This window comes from Moschus berezovskii, chromosome 6 (assembly GCF_049115385.1).
Source record: "Moschus berezovskii isolate FMDL1 chromosome 6, NW_MosBer_1.0, whole genome shotgun sequence".
NCBI classification, from domain to species: Eukaryota; Metazoa; Chordata; class Mammalia; order Artiodactyla; family Moschidae; genus Moschus; species Moschus berezovskii.
This window is the reverse complement of record NC_142465.1, coordinates 108,385,430-108,400,777: the sequence shown is the minus strand read 5'-3', so window position 1 is coordinate 108,400,777 and position 15,348 is coordinate 108,385,430. Positions and strand designations below refer to the sequence as shown.

General features: G+C 46.4%; 1 protein-coding gene across 1 annotated transcript in view; it reads right to left on the bottom strand.

Moving 5' to 3' along the window:
* Positions 1-15,348, bottom strand: part of ANO2 (anoctamin 2) — a 342,786-nt gene that overhangs the window by 32,223 nt on the left and 295,215 nt on the right. Inside the window, exon 20 of the mRNA XM_055395798.2 lies at positions 7,919-8,064. Coding sequence (XP_055251773.2) covers positions 7,919-8,064 — 146 coding nt within the window. The remainder of the gene's footprint in view (positions 1-7,918; positions 8,065-15,348) is intronic.

The window sequence follows — 15,348 nt, the reverse complement described above, 5'->3', positions numbered from 1 at the left end:
TCCTGTTTACCTTATGTTTTAAAAAAACATATTGGTGGCAGCGCGCTACTGATGATACATTACACAACTGATTAGGACCACAGGCCAGTGGGCTGCACCTCTGCAAGGGAAAAATCATCATCTGGTCTAATCCCTCTGATGTCGAGGAGGAAACGAGGCCCAGAAAGATGCTGTGACATGTCCAAGGTCACCCCGCTGGATGCAGGCAGCCAGATTTTCCCTCAAAACCCCTGGGAAGGTGGGAAGGAGAGCTACTGCTCCCTTACCCTACAGCGGCCATCTGAGGAGCAAAGAGCTATGAGGCAGGGTGCAGAGAAAGCAGAAGTCGTGGTGGGAGTCCTGTCATAGAGTCGCTGTTAGTCTCTCAGTCGTGCCTGACTCTTGGCAACCCCATGGACTGTAGCCCGCCAGGCTTCTCCATCCATGGAATTCTCCAGGCAAGAGTACTAGAGCAAGTTGCCATTCCCTTCTCCAGGGGGTCTTCGCGACCCAGGGACTAAATCCCTGTCTCCCACATTGAAGCCAGATTCTTTACCGCCTGAGCCACCAGGGAAGCCCGAGGCAGAGACCAGTGCCTCCAACAAGGTTCCGACGTGCAGACTTGCAGCTTCCCTCCCACCAAGCACTTTCACAGTGCTGCTACCTGTGAGCAGTACGCCTTCTCCTCTCTCCTGACTTGCTCCCTGGAAAGGAGACCATGGGGGAGGGGAGAAGGCAGCCATGAAGGGGAGGGGGAGGGGGAACTATAGGAGGAGGAGGCAGAGAAAGAGGGAGAAGGATAACCACCACTCTTGACAACCCACTCGCTGGATTACCAGCCTGACTATAAATGAGAGTTGATGCCAGCGCTACTAGAAGTGAGACTGCTACAGCCTGGATCAGGCAAAGCGAGATAAATGATACCCTCAAAGTATTCAGCCACCCCTCTGCAGATTTGTCCAGTAGATTTCTCCAGTAGCAGAGCCCACGCAAGGCCCCGGAATTAGTTACCAACAGCCACGGCTATCTTAGGAGGCAGCTTGTCTGAAACTGCGGGGAAGGGGAGCTAAAATGCTGAGGGGGGTAGGGTGGGGGGAGGGCAGGGACCTTTCTAGGAGGAGGCGACATGGAACTCGTGTCGGCTGGCCATGGGAGCAAGAAGGCACAGGGAATTCCAGGGCAAGGACAGCACATACAGTCAGGCAGAAAAATAGTGATGTGTGGGCTGTGGGTGGGGAGAGGTCGGTGTTCATTGTGGTCGCACCAAGACTGTGGACAAGAATCTAAGGGTAAATTCAGTGAAAAGATGTCTCGTTGAGGCCTTGTTCAGGATGGCGGAGACCTGGAGGTTTTTGAACAATGGATGATAAGACCGACAGGACCTTAGAAACAATCCAGAGGGCTGCAAGGAGATGCTGGCCTTTGTGAGAGACGGTGCTGAGGGTGTAGCTGGGGAAGCACTGTGTTTGGGGACAAAGAAGCAGAACCGAAGGGCTCAGAAGTGTTTCCCCTGGATGGAGTCTCTTCCTGGCCTCAAGTGCATGCACGCTAAGTCACTTCAGTCGTATCTGACTTTTTACACTCCCATGCACTGTAGCTGGTCAGGCTCCTCTGCCCTTAGAATTTTCCAGGCAGGAATACTGGAGTGGGTTGCCATGCCCTCCTCCAGGGGATCAAACCTGTGTCTCCTGTGACTGCTGCATTGGCAGGTGAATTCTTTACCACTAAGTCACCAGGGAAGCATGTGTGTGTGTGTGTGTGTGTGTGTGTGTGTGTGTGTGTGTACCTGTATCTCCACACAGTCCAAATACCACAGAATAAAGAGCAGGGAGGCCTCTGTTTCTCTGCTGTGGAAGGAAAGAGAGTCAGAGGGCCATTCATTCCGGAAGTAGGAACTGGGCTGAGGTTACCACAATAGAGGACAAGGGCTCACTGTCCATCCCTTAGAGTGCTCCCGTTTCCTCCTGTGCCAAAGCAAGTACAGGAGAAGAGAGGAACTGAGGATGGGCGAGCTGAGCAATGCCTCTAGGAGATGCATTTGAGCCTGAACAGCTCAGCAAGAACCTGCTGCGGCAGAGAGGCTAGCACATGCCGGTTTAGACCCGCCAGATGAGCACATGTGCATGCCCTTGGATGCTGCGCCAGGGCATCTGAACTTTATCTGAAAGGGAGTTAGTCACTAATGTTGAAAGATTCTAGGTAGAAAAGATAATATACTCTGGATTACTTTTTTATCATTTTTATTTTATAATTAATTAATTTTTAATTGAAGGATGATTGCTCTACAATATTACGTTGTTTCTGCCAAACATCTGCATGAATCAGCCATAGGTTTACCTATGTCCCCTCTCTCTTGAACCTCCCACCTCCCACCCTTCCCATCCCTCTAAGTTGTTACAGAGCCCCAGTTTGAGCTCACGACTCACACAGCAAATTGCCACTGGCTATTTATGTTACATATGGTAGGGTATATGTTTCTATGTCATTCTCTCCATATACTGTGTTTTTAAAAAGCTATTTTAAAAGCTGAGAAGGGGGACACATGTAAGCCTATGGCTGATTCATGTTGATGTATGGCAAAAACCATCACAATATTGTAAAGTAATTATCTTCCAATTAAAATCAATAAATTTTTAAAAAGCTGAGAAGGGAAAGGGGAAGAATTAGTAGAAAACAAAGCAATTTAGAATGTACCTGCTATTGTTCAAAGAGGAAAGGTTGGGGACTTACAAGGCAATCCAAAATTCTTAGTAGAGACTGCGGACCAAGAAATTCACCTCCCTGTCAGCCAACTAAAGATGTTAGGGCCATCAAGCCATCTGCCACTGCAGCCACCCCGACTGTGCAGCCTGAAGGGATTCAGGATGGAGAAAACAGGATCCTGGCCCCAGGTAGCTAAGGTGTATATCAAAGAGATGATTTCAATGACCCCAAACTCTTGCATCTTCCCAGACATTTTGTTTTTATTGTTCAGTCGCTAAGTTGTGTCCAACTCTTTGCCACCTCATGGACTGCAGCATGCCAGGCTCCTTTGTCTTCCACTATCTCCCACAGTTGGCTCAAATTCACGTCCATTGAGTTGGTGATGCTATTTAACTGTCTCCTCTGTTGCCTTCTTCTTCTGCCTTCAGGCTTTTCCAGCATCAGAGTCTTTTCCAATGAGTTGGCTCTTCGAATCAGGCAGCCAAAGTATTGGAGTTTTAGCTTCACCATCAGTCCTTCCAATGAATATTCAGGGTTGATTTCCTTTAGGATTGACTGGCTTGATCTCCTTGCAACTCAAGGGACTCTCAAAAATCTTCCCCAGCACCACAGTTTGAAAGCATCAATTCTTCGGCACTCAGCCTTCTTTATGGTCCAGCTCTCACATCCATACATGACTACTGGAAAAACCATAGCACGGACTATACAGACTTTTGTTGGCAAAGTGATGTCTCTACTTTTTAACACACTGCCTAGGTTTGTCATAGCTTTCCTTCCCAGACATAGAAAAGTGCTAAATCCATTAATTTGAGATGTCTGGTTGTTCTTTAATTAACAGTAATCTTTTGATGTTATAACTAACTTTTTTGTTTTTTTACAAAACATGTATCCTGGCTCCTCCCTTACCTCTTTGGAATAGTCTTTCTCAGCTATCCAAGAGCCTGTCTCCTAGGCTTAAGTCCTAAGCATGTCTGCCAAATAAAACATAATTCTCAACTTTTGCATGTGCATTCCAGTCACTTAAGTCATGTCCAACCCTTTGCAACCCTGTGGACCGTACCCGCCAGGTTCCTCTGTTCATGGGATTCTCCAGGCAAGAATACTAGAGTGGGTTGCCATGCCCTCCTCCAGGGAATCTTCCAACCCAGGGATTGAACCCATATCTCTTATGTCTCCTGCATTGGCAGGTGGGTTCTTTACCACTAGCACCACCTGGGTGGTGCAATTTTATTTTTCAGTCAACAGGCAAAGTCAGTGAGGTAAGGAGCCACGGATTAAAAAGAAAAGTTCTGGATCATCCTAAGCAGCCCTCTCGCCAGCTAGACACGAGGCAAGGTCAGAAAGGAGTCATGGAGACGTCAAGGCCTACACCAATCCGTGTGCCTCCTGCACCCGGAAGTTCCAATCTGCCATTTCACGAGATAACTTGGATGCAGCTGCAAGGTGTAGATGCCCGAGTCTCTTGGTGGTGGAGGGAGGGAAGGAGTCCCGTGTATTTCCATCAGCTGGGTAATTCTTACACGTCTCTGTGGGCGTATCTAGAGAGCAAGGGAGACTGACAGCTCTTGGTCTTTCAAAATAAGGATCTGGCACTTACTCCAAAATATGCAATCATCCATGCACCTCCTTTTTGATTTGACAGGATCGTAAGCTCGCAACTAAGAAAAATGAGATCTCCTGTAATGACAATGTCAATGACAAGAAGAAACGTGGCTCCTCACCCACATGAATAGCCTGAGGGCCTCGAAGCCTGGGCTGCATTTAAGAAACAAGAGGAGGCTCCACTGGGGGATAATTGAATTCCTCAGTCAGGAAGACAATAGCGATTGTTTTTGGGATGATTAGAGGAACAAAAGTTTGTGGGCTTGAGATCAACAGAGACAAAAAAAGAGCCCATGTGAGATGCCAGACTTGACAAGCAAAGCCCTAAGGCCTCGATGTTCTCTAGAAGGACAAGTATCTTAGAATGCTTGTATCTCAGGTTTCCAGTGTGATTCTTAGATTTGCCTTGGAACCTCGTACCCTCAGTCTTTAAATCAACACCTGATCCTACACTGCTGGGATGGGAAAAACCTCCAGGGCTCACTGCATTCAGGGCCTCCAGATGGTTTTTAGTCAATTTCTAGATTCATGAGAAAGAAACTGGACTCGACACTAACAATGGCGGCTGATATTGAAAGCAGAGCGAGATGTCAGACTGTTTTGTTTTATATTTGCTTGGCCATGCCACATGGCATGCAGGATCTTAATTCCCCAACTAAGAGTCAAACCCACACCCCAAGGATTGGCAGTGCAAAGTCTTAGCCACTGGACCACCAGGGGAGTTACTCACGTACTGATTTTTAACTACTCCAAATTCATCTCCTAGTTTTCAGAAGCATCCTACAAAGTAGGTGCTATTTTCATCAAAGCTACTTCTCAGATGAGGAAACAGGGCCTGACTGACTTGAAAGCATTAAGCTATGTAACCAGCCACAGCACACCTAGAACTGAACCCCAGAACACCCTCCAATCACATGTAGCCTACATGGCTAGATGAAGTCATCATTGGGTAAAGTTTATCCTGTACCTCATCTGTGATTATATTGGGGGCAAACGGTCGAGTAGGGTGAAGAGGGTAACCCAGAGATACTAGGAAAGAAGGACATCTAAGTCAGAAACACTGTCCTTTCACTTATAATAAAATAATCATGTCTCTAAAACGACTAATAGCTTAGCAAAATGGCCTCAAGAGTTCTGTGAGTGAGTTTCTGTGGAACCCAGCATGGAAAGCCCCTGTGTGGTCCAGGCTTCCTCCCCCACTCAAGGCTGAATCAGTATCAGCCTGGATTGCTGGAGAGACTGTCCTGGTCTCCAGACCTGTCCCTTACTCTGCTGTTGTTCAGTCACTCAGTCATGTCTGATTCTCTGCAACCCCATGGACTGCAGCATGTCAGGCTTCCCTGTCCTTCATCATCTCCTGGAGTTTGCTCAAACTCAGGTCCATAGAGTCGACAATGCCATCCAACCATCTCATCCCCTGTTGCCCACTTCTCCTTTTGCCTGCAATCTTTCTAGTATCAAGGTCTTTTCCAGTGAGTCAGCTCTTCACATCAGATAGCCAAAGTACTGGAGCTTCAGCTTCAGCATTAGTCTTTCCAATGAATATTCAGGGTCGATTTCCTTTAGGATTGACTGGTTTGATCTCTTTGCTGTCCAAGGGAACTTCAGGAGTCTTCTCCAGCACCACAATTCCTCCCCCAGGTGCCTTATAAGTGTTTCACGACTACAACAATCCTGTGAAGTTGGGGTCAGGGTCAGAATTAGGGTGAGGGTCACGGTTGGGGTCAGGCTCAAGGTTAGGGTTGGGGTTAGCCATTTACCCAAAGCTGTCCAACTACCTGGTGACAGAGCCAGGATTTGAACCCAGGGAGTATGGCTCAAGTCTCTCTGCTCTTAATCACTCAAGAGAGGGAGCTTTGAAATAGCCAGCTCTGGAGAAATAGGCAGACAGTTATGTAAACACCTACACAAATAATTGGGTGGTAGGGGAGGGACTTGAGTTGGAAAGTGGAGGTTGAAAGAGCTACGGGGGTTCTGGAGTAAGGAGCAAGCCTCTCCCCCAGTGGAAGCCTCAATCTGGCAACAATTTCTTCCCGAGAGGATGGCAGACACACAAGGACATCTGAAATCCAAACGGCTGCGTTTGTGTTAACGCCTGGTTCAATGTTGGAGAGGATGATAGGTAGAACTTGGTGAGATGTGAAAAGCAGCAGGGGGCCATGTGTTTACACAAACTGGGTCTTGATATTTTCTGTGTCTATTGCTCCTGAGGCAGGCCTAATGACTGTTTCTTCTTTGGCAAGTTTATTTAGATCTTCTTTGGCAAGCCTATGTAGATGACAAAGCTCAGGATTTACCTGGAATTTTAAGAGACCCTGGGCTTTCCTGGTGGCTCAGACAGCAAAGAATGCAATACAGGAGACCCAGGTTCAATCCCTGGGTGGGGAAGATCCCCAGGAGAAGGAAATGGCAACCCACTCCAGTATTCTAGCCTGAAGAACCTCATGAACAGAGAAGCCTGGTGGGCTGCAGTCCATGGGGTCACAAAGAGTTGGACACAGCTGAGCAGCTAACACATCTTTTTAGAGACCCCAGGGCTAGAACAGAATGTTGTTAGCCATCTAATCTAGACCTTGTCCACTGCCGTACCCTTAACACACATGTGTGTTCATGTGCTCATGCACACACACACATACACACACACACACACTATGAAGAGACAGGATAAATATCAATTAGAAGTAACAAGTGAGGTACCTGATACACCAAGGCATGAGTGCCCCTGTGAAAAGGGATTAACCAAAGGAGGCTGGAACCATCATGCAAACACAATGAGGGTCTACTGATCGAAAGCACTGCGTGATTCTGCCATGGGATCTCACTGATGCTTCTCCACACACTCTAGATTGAGTCAATATTTAGGTGGTACATCTGCCCTCTTGGTCCTCTGTTTTTAATTCATTTGTTCCAAGTCTTAGAAACAGGCTTCTCAAATATCCACCCCAGTGAGAGATCAGGATTATTCACAAGTGGCCAAGCATTTGAAGGCAGCTGGTCCAAGCTGCGACACTGCTCAAGATGGAGAACGCATGGCTCCCCAACCACATCGGAGATGACCGTGTCTACCAGCCTGTGCTACATGCACTCCTGCTCTCAAGGCTCCTCCAAGAGCAATCAGAGATTCTAACTAGAAATCCTTCTCTTGCCACCTACCCAAAACATCCTCACCACTTTTAGAGAAAAGCTCACATGTTTTGAGCCCTGCCTGATCAGAGGGAGGGACTCTCCTCTATTCTCCTTGTCAAGATGGATATTCCTTGTCCCAAATGTCAGGGGACTCCTTTACTCTTCCTTAATGGAAAGTCCATTCTTAAATTTAAGAATTCTCAATTGCCTCTCATGATAGAAACCACGAAAAGGAACCTAGAGACAAAGCTTCTCATTCAATAGGTGAGAGGAGACGCAAGAGAAGAGGGCACCATGTGAATATCAAATGGGTGATGAGGTGCTTCAACTCAAGGCGCCTTCTGCCCCTTCCTTCTCAGCTTCCACTTGGCCCTGAAGGCGACATCGGGTAGCCATGAACCCTTAGAAGGAGCAGACAGTGTCCCGGGGATTTTCCTAATCGTCCCCTCCACCCTCAAGCCCTTATCTGAACCCTCCTCCAGCAGAAGGAAAGCCCATAGGGTCTTACTCATCTCCATATACTCCGGCGTCAGCCCAGTATACGGTTCCAAGCTGTAGTCTAGGTCCCACTGCTCTGGGTGCTTTGAATGGGCAGAGTCAGCTTCTTCAGGCTCTGTCTCATCTTTCAGCTTCCGAAACAGCTTCTTCAGCTTCCTGGAAAAGAAAGGGACCAGTCACCAGAAGCCTCTAGAGGAGAAGGCATGTCCTGCAGACAGAAAAGAGAAAAATGACCAAGTCTTGATATCGAAGCCACTCTGACTTAAGGACAGAGAAAGGAACAACACGGAGACCATTTGAGGCGTTCCTCTATCAGGATAATAAAAGGATCCCCCACAAAGGATCAAGTTTCTTCAAATCCGAAGAAAATGAATTCTTCCTGCTGTTGGATAAGCAACAGAGAAGTGGCCCTACCTGTCAGATGCTCAGATGATCCTATTGTCTAATGGGTGGTCCATTCACCCTCTTCATGGGGAAAGGGGAGTGTTTAGAAAGTACTAGAAAAGATGTTATCTTACCAGCTCAAACATTTTCAAGCCTTAATAATATAAATAGCATATGTTCATTCTGGCAGTTCAGTCACTCAGTCATAACCGACATTTTGTAACCCCATGGACTACAGCACGCCAGGCCTCCCTGTCCATCACCAACTCCTGGAGTTCACTCAAACTCATGTCCATCGAGTCGGTGATACCATCCAACCATCTCATCCTCTGTCATCCCCTTCTCCTCCTGCCTTCAATTATGCCCATTAAAGTCAAGCTAAACATTGTCTAACCACCACCACGGGGTAAGCTGCACCCATTCCCCACCCCCCCCAATTCATATGTGTGAAGCTCCAAGTCCCAGTGTGACTGTATATCAAGACAGGGCTTTTAGGAAGTCATTAAAGTTCAATGGGGTCATAAAGGCGGGTCCTCACCCAGAGGGTTGCTTGCCTTGTAAGAAAAGGAAGAGAGGGACTTCCCTGGTGGTCCAGTGGCTAAGACTCTGTGCTCCCAATGCAGATTCAATCCCTGGTCGGGGAACTAGATCTCACAACCCCAGCTAAGAGCTCGTACACTGCATCTAAAGATCCCACATGCTGCAACTAAGAAAAGACCCAGCACAGCCAAATAAACAAATACAACTAAAATTTTAATCTATCTCCACCATATGAGGTTACAGTGAGGAGACAGTGATCTGAAAGCCAGGAAGAAGCCCTCGCTAGAAACCAAACATGGCCAGTCTTTATCTTGAACTATCGAGCCCCCAGAAGTGTGAGAAAATACACTCCTGTTGTTTAAGCCACCCAGTAGCAGCCCAAGTAGATGAGTCAACCACATTCAGGATGTTTTTGGTCTAAAATAGTAACAAGATAATAATGGCCCAGCTTCTTGGGGTTGGTATGAAGTTGAGGATTCCATAAACTTTCATTTTCTTACCTATAAGATGAGAAATAAATGTTAAGTAGTCCATTGGGTCAAAGTAGAAAATCTATGTACTACGCTTAATTTAGAACTTATTATATGCCAGGAGCTCCATAAATATATCTATCATTGTCCTCCTCCTCCTCTTCATCACAGAAGGATGTAAAGAATGGTCAAGATCCACAGAATCAATGGTTAGATAAAATATTTCATAATAAGAAAGCAAGCAACAATTCTGTGATCACAAGAAATTAAGAGAAGCCGAAAGGAAGCCTAAAGATCCTGAAGTCAAACAGTATGAATTTAGGAACTGGCTGAGACCCTGACTGTGATTCAGGACAGAGGGAGAGGATGAAGGAAAAAAAAACATAAGAGACAAGAAAAGCAAAGAAAAGGAGAGAGGGAAGGAGGGAGGGAAGATCCAGGACCAGAACCCAAACTGAGACTTCCCCTCCACGTGCCAGTGACCAGAGACTTCACCAATCTTTAGTAAAGAATAATAAATGGTTATAATTAATCGCGGGAAATTAAACACATGCATGTATCCCTATTCAGTTCTGAACTGCTACTGTACTACGACACACGGCTGAATCACTTTGCTGTATACCTGAAACTAACCCAATATTGTAAATCACTTATATTTTGATTTTAAAAATGATAGAACAAAACCAAAAAGTACATAAGAAATGAAAGACATTTGATGGGGACTTCCCTGAGGTGGTCCAGTGGTTAAAAATCCGTCTTGCAATGCAGGGTATGTGAGTTTGATCCCTATTCGGGGATCTAAGACTCTACATGCTGCAGGACAGCTAAGCCCTCTTGCTGCAACTGCTGACCCCACATGCCACAGCTAGAGAGTCTGTGAGCTGCAATCAAAGATCCCGCGTGCCGCAACTAAGACTCGATCGATCAAATAAATAAATATTTTCTTAAAGGCATTTGATGTGTTTGATGAGGCAATTCAGCTGGGAAAGTGGACACTTAAACAAGCGTCACTCGTCCTGTGTAGTGAGTATTAGAAAGGGAGAGATTTAGGAGACGATGATCAACCCAACCTGTAAGTTTTTCCCAGGGAAGAAATATATAAACCAATCAAATGACAAAAGATGAGCAAAGCAGCAGGAGAGAGAGGGTGCTGTGGTGGGGAGAGGTGTGTGTTCTAGACACAGGGAATTATCTGTGCAACAGCCGCAGACAGTGTGAGCACGGCTCATCGCAGGACGACAAGGAGCTCAAAATGTTTGCAACGTAGAGTAAGAGACGGAAAGGGATGGAAGATGACTTGAGAGGTAGCCCAAGTTCACGAAGGTGGCCTTTTAAGCCACCCAGATGCAGGGGTGCCAGTGAGAGATCAGGGTCGCAGAGGCTAGGACGGTTGCCATGGACACAAAGGGAAGCAGAGAGGTGGCGACATGCTTCAGAGATGGCGTTAAGCAAGCGGGGAACTGCAGTCGGGAAGGAAAGAGGGACCAAGGGTGATCTCTAGAGTCCTCAACCAGGTGTGTGGCTTGCTGCAGACCTGGCTAAGCTGGGAACACACGAGAAGAGGGGGAGGAAGTGTCGTTGAGATGGAGGGTCTCCTGAGACAATGAGGTAGGGATACCTAGGAAGCCTTGCTGTATGCGTTCTTGTTGTTTAGTTGCTCAGTCATGTCCAACTCTTTGCAGCCCCTTGGGCAATACCCACCAGGCTCCTCTGTCCATGGGATGTCCCAGGCAAAAATACTGGAGTGGGTTGCCATATCCTTCTCCAATATGTGGCCTGGTTCTCTGCAAACAGATCGAAGTTAGAGCTAGAGACCCAAGAACTATCACGGAGAGAACAATAGAAACCCTCACAATACACATGTCTGTGGGCAGAGTGGAGGGGAAGGAACCTTCCAAGGAGAAAAAAACAGAAGGAAAGAGGAGTCACGGGAACAGATGCTCAACCATGAGACCCCACAGCAACCAAGGCAAGGGTGGAGGACAGATGGAAGAAAGACAGGGTGGTCAGCCGTGTGCTGCGCCGTTGGCAGGTCCCGAAGTCCACAAAGTTCTTACGAAACCCCTCTTTCCCAGGAGCCTCCCTCCTGGAGATCCCAGTCCCCATTAAAAACATTAATAAAGGAAGTCCTTCCAGTGCAGGATTTAACAGGAATCCTGCACATTGTATAATACACAGATGGGCCGTGTGGAAAGCCTCAGATGGTGATTCCGACCAAACGATGCACTCCCTTGTTAAAATAACTCCTTTGATGTTACCCTAGTCTCCTTTTCATCTGCTCTTTCTCTGTCCCTTGTTAATGACAAGTTTCAGAAACTCTGTCCAGAACTCTGAGCCTTCCCCCTGTGTGTGCCCTACAGGCTCACCCTGAGACCACAGTGACCTTTGGTCACACCTTGCCCTGGCCCCAAACCAGAGGAATCAGGGCCCTGGGCAGTCTTCCAATGCTCCTTACTCCACAGACCTCAAGCCTCGTGAAAGAAGGCAGAACTGAGCCTGGGATGGGGCACAAAAAGAGAAACACATCAACCTCTGAGTTGTGTATTCCTCTTCTTGACATGGGACAGGATTCAAATTTGTTCCTTAAACCTCTGATTCATGGCCAGATTCCACTGTACTGAGGGGAACACACACCTCCCTCTCCTGTGAAGGCTTTAAAGAGAGACTGTTTTATGTCCTGAAATATAAGACAACACATTTATCAAAAAAAAGAAGAAAGTTTACAAAATCTTCCTGGCTGTGTCCAGGGGTATGTTGCAGCTGTTTGGGGATGTGATCTGGTGCTTCTAGCAAGAATAGGGACCAGGAGACATTTTGACAGTGGACATATTAATCCATCTGCACTGTCCATCTCAGACGTTCAGTTCAGTTCAGTTCAGTTCAGTCGCTCAGTTGAACCCATGAATCACAGCACGCCAGGCCTCCCTGTCCATCACCAACTCCCGGAGTTCACTCAAACTCATGTCCACAGAGTCGGTGATGCCATCCAGCCATCTCACTCTCTGTCGTCCCCTTCTCCTCCCGCCCAACCTTTCCCAGCATCAGAGTCTTTTCCAGTGAGTCAACTCGTCGCATGAGGTGGCCAAAGTATTGCAGCTTCAGCTTTAGCATCAGTCCTTCCAATGAACACCCAGGATTGATCTCCCTTAGAATGGACTGGTTGGATCTCCTGGCGGTACAAGGGACTCTCAAGAGTCTTCTCCAGCACCACAGTTCAAAAGCATCAATTCTTTGGCAATCAGCTTTCTTCACAGTCCAACTCTCACATCCATACACGTTACTCAGGAAATAATCTGACACCTGAGAAAGACAGCATTTACCCTTTTTCTCTCTCTCTTTCATACACACACACACAAATTCATCTCCTTGAATGATAAAAGGCCATTTCCTATTTGCTTCATGGGATACTGGAGATGAGTTCAAGATAAACTTATAGTGAGGAACTGGGATGTACTGTGGTGTGTTTTGGGATCTAAAGTCCATTTTGCGCAAACACAGATGGGAAAGGTGGTGGGTGGTGTGTATGTGTGGTGAGGGAGATGAGGACAGTCCCCATCAAGGGATTCAGGTAATAACTAGCACAAGATTGGATCCTTCCCTGCTGCCAGCCACATCTGAAGTCATGTCAGGAGCTGCCAATGAGCATTATTCTGAGTCCCCTCATGTTGAAAACCACCTGGCTCCCCTCTGGAAAGCATGTGTCTCAACTGTTAGGCCCGAGCGGTCTGGGGCTGCATGGCAGACCACACAACTTCAGTTTCATTTACCATCATGTCCTCACTGGTTACAGAGTTGCCTTGAATCACCTACCACCCCCAGTTTTGCTGCCTTCATTGAAAGCACTTCCATTTTTACACCTCCAGGGACACGCTTCTGTTTGGATGGTGCCTAGACAGAGCTGGCCTTCCATGGGGGCCCTGACTGGGGCCCCTACAAAATTTACGGGTAATAAGGGAGAAATCTGGAAGCTGAAGATGCTTATCTGAGGTCCCAAAGGGCAGGTGTACAGTATTCATGGACACACCTGGTATCTGTGCCAGCCTTGTGGAGATCCATGGGGTTAAGAGGCGAGAACACTGCTCTAAGCCAATTTCTCCCAAGCAAAGGACAAGTTCCACTTGCAGTTCATGGGATGTTTTTGGAAGGTATCTAAGTCTTGGTCTTGGGCTTCCCTGGTGGCTCAGATAGTAAAGCCTGCAATGCGGGAGACCTGGGTTCGATCCCTGGGTTGGGAATGTCCCCTGGAGAAGGAAATGGCAACCCACTCCAGTACTCTTGCCTGGAAAATTCCATCGACTGAGGAGTCTGGTAGGCTACAGTCCACGGGGTCGCGAAAACTCGGAGACGACTGAGTGACTTCACTTTCACTTTCACTAGACTTGGTCTTACATCTCCTTAGAGGACCAGGGAGAATTATTCCCTTTACTGCTCTCAACCCATCCCTCTGATTGCATGTCTGGAGAAAACACCAGTCCACCCATGGTATGCTGTTAATAGCCCCCCGATACTTGCATGACTTCCTTTTCAATAAAGAGATTGCAGATCTCACACTAAGATCAATGATTAATAATGGATCATTTTTATTGTATTTCTTTCTACTGTTATTTGCTATTCAGGGTGACTGATAGGGTTAGTTTTCCATTTTCAGAAATGAGATTGACTTAAAAAGTGAATTGGTTTAGAGGAAATTAATATGCAAATAGCTGTTTAGGTAAATGTGAGTGAAAGTCACTCAGTCATGTTCCACTCTTTGTGTCTAGGTATATAATGGAAAACAATTTAGAAGTTGCTGACAGTGACTAAAGATTGGGAAACAATCTAATAAAGAAGTCTGCTGGGCTGGTCGACTTGAGAAGCCACCAGAATTGCAGTGATGGTGCTTTTTACAATACACAAGCATGCACGCATGCACACACAGGGAATCTAAGGAGAACACTGCATCCTCAGAGAGATAGATAACTTAGATCCAAGAACCGGCTTACTAACAAAGGTCAGTTCAATAGTCTTTAACTTTTTAAAATTTTCTTTGGACAAATCTAGAACATTGCTTTCAGAAGTAGACAATGCAGGTAAAAGATGATCAATCTTATGAGTATAATCATATTGTCTACCAAATATTCTTATTCAGTATGATCACCTACTTAACTCTTTAGACTTGCTTTTGTTTTTTAAAAATCAAGTCTGGCCTCTAAGATTAATATTTATCTCCCTGAAGGAAAAAAAATATTGGAGGCAGGTATCTGAAAGCACCTAAGAGCCACCATGAGCCACAAGTCTTTGGTCCCAGAACAGAAGAGAAAAAAGTCATCCTGAGTCCTGACAAGGTCTCTTCCTTGGACTTGAAACACTCAGACAGCATCACTTGTAAACATAAAAGCCAGTGACACTCAGGAACACCCTGGCTGCCTGTAACGCCCAAGAATGGCTCTTCCTTTCTCAGTCGCCCGTGTTTTCTCTTTTCTAGAAAGCTGAGTATATAAGCAAGATGTATTTTTACATAACCATGTATCTTTCTAGAATAACTTCCCCGAGGTTTTACAGTGAGCATTTTGTAATGCCTAGATTTAAACCCAGATCTGTTGAAGAAAATCTCTATCCTACAGAGATGCACTGCCTCCATCAGACTCTGTGGACATGAGTCTGAGTGAACTCCGGGAGTTGGTGATGGACAGGGAGGCCTGGCATGCTGTGATTCATGGGGTCGCAGAGAGTCGGACACGACTGAGCAACTGGACTGAACTGAACTGAACTGAAGATCCAGTTTTTATAATTCATAGTATTCCTTCCTCATCATCAGGCTCAACTGTCATTTCTCTTTTGCCTATTAAAGACCCCCATTTTTTTTCTTGCTTACGTTTCTCAACTCTGTCATATATAAGGATACTGCCAGGTGCATTAGCTTTGGGTTGGATGAGTCTAATCCACTGAGAGTGGGCTCTGAGTGGAGCGTGGAAGACCTATTAACCAAAATCACGGTGATTGCAGGTGAACAAATTCAAATCACAATCTGTAGAATTACTGAGAACTTTGTTTCCCTTGTGGCTCA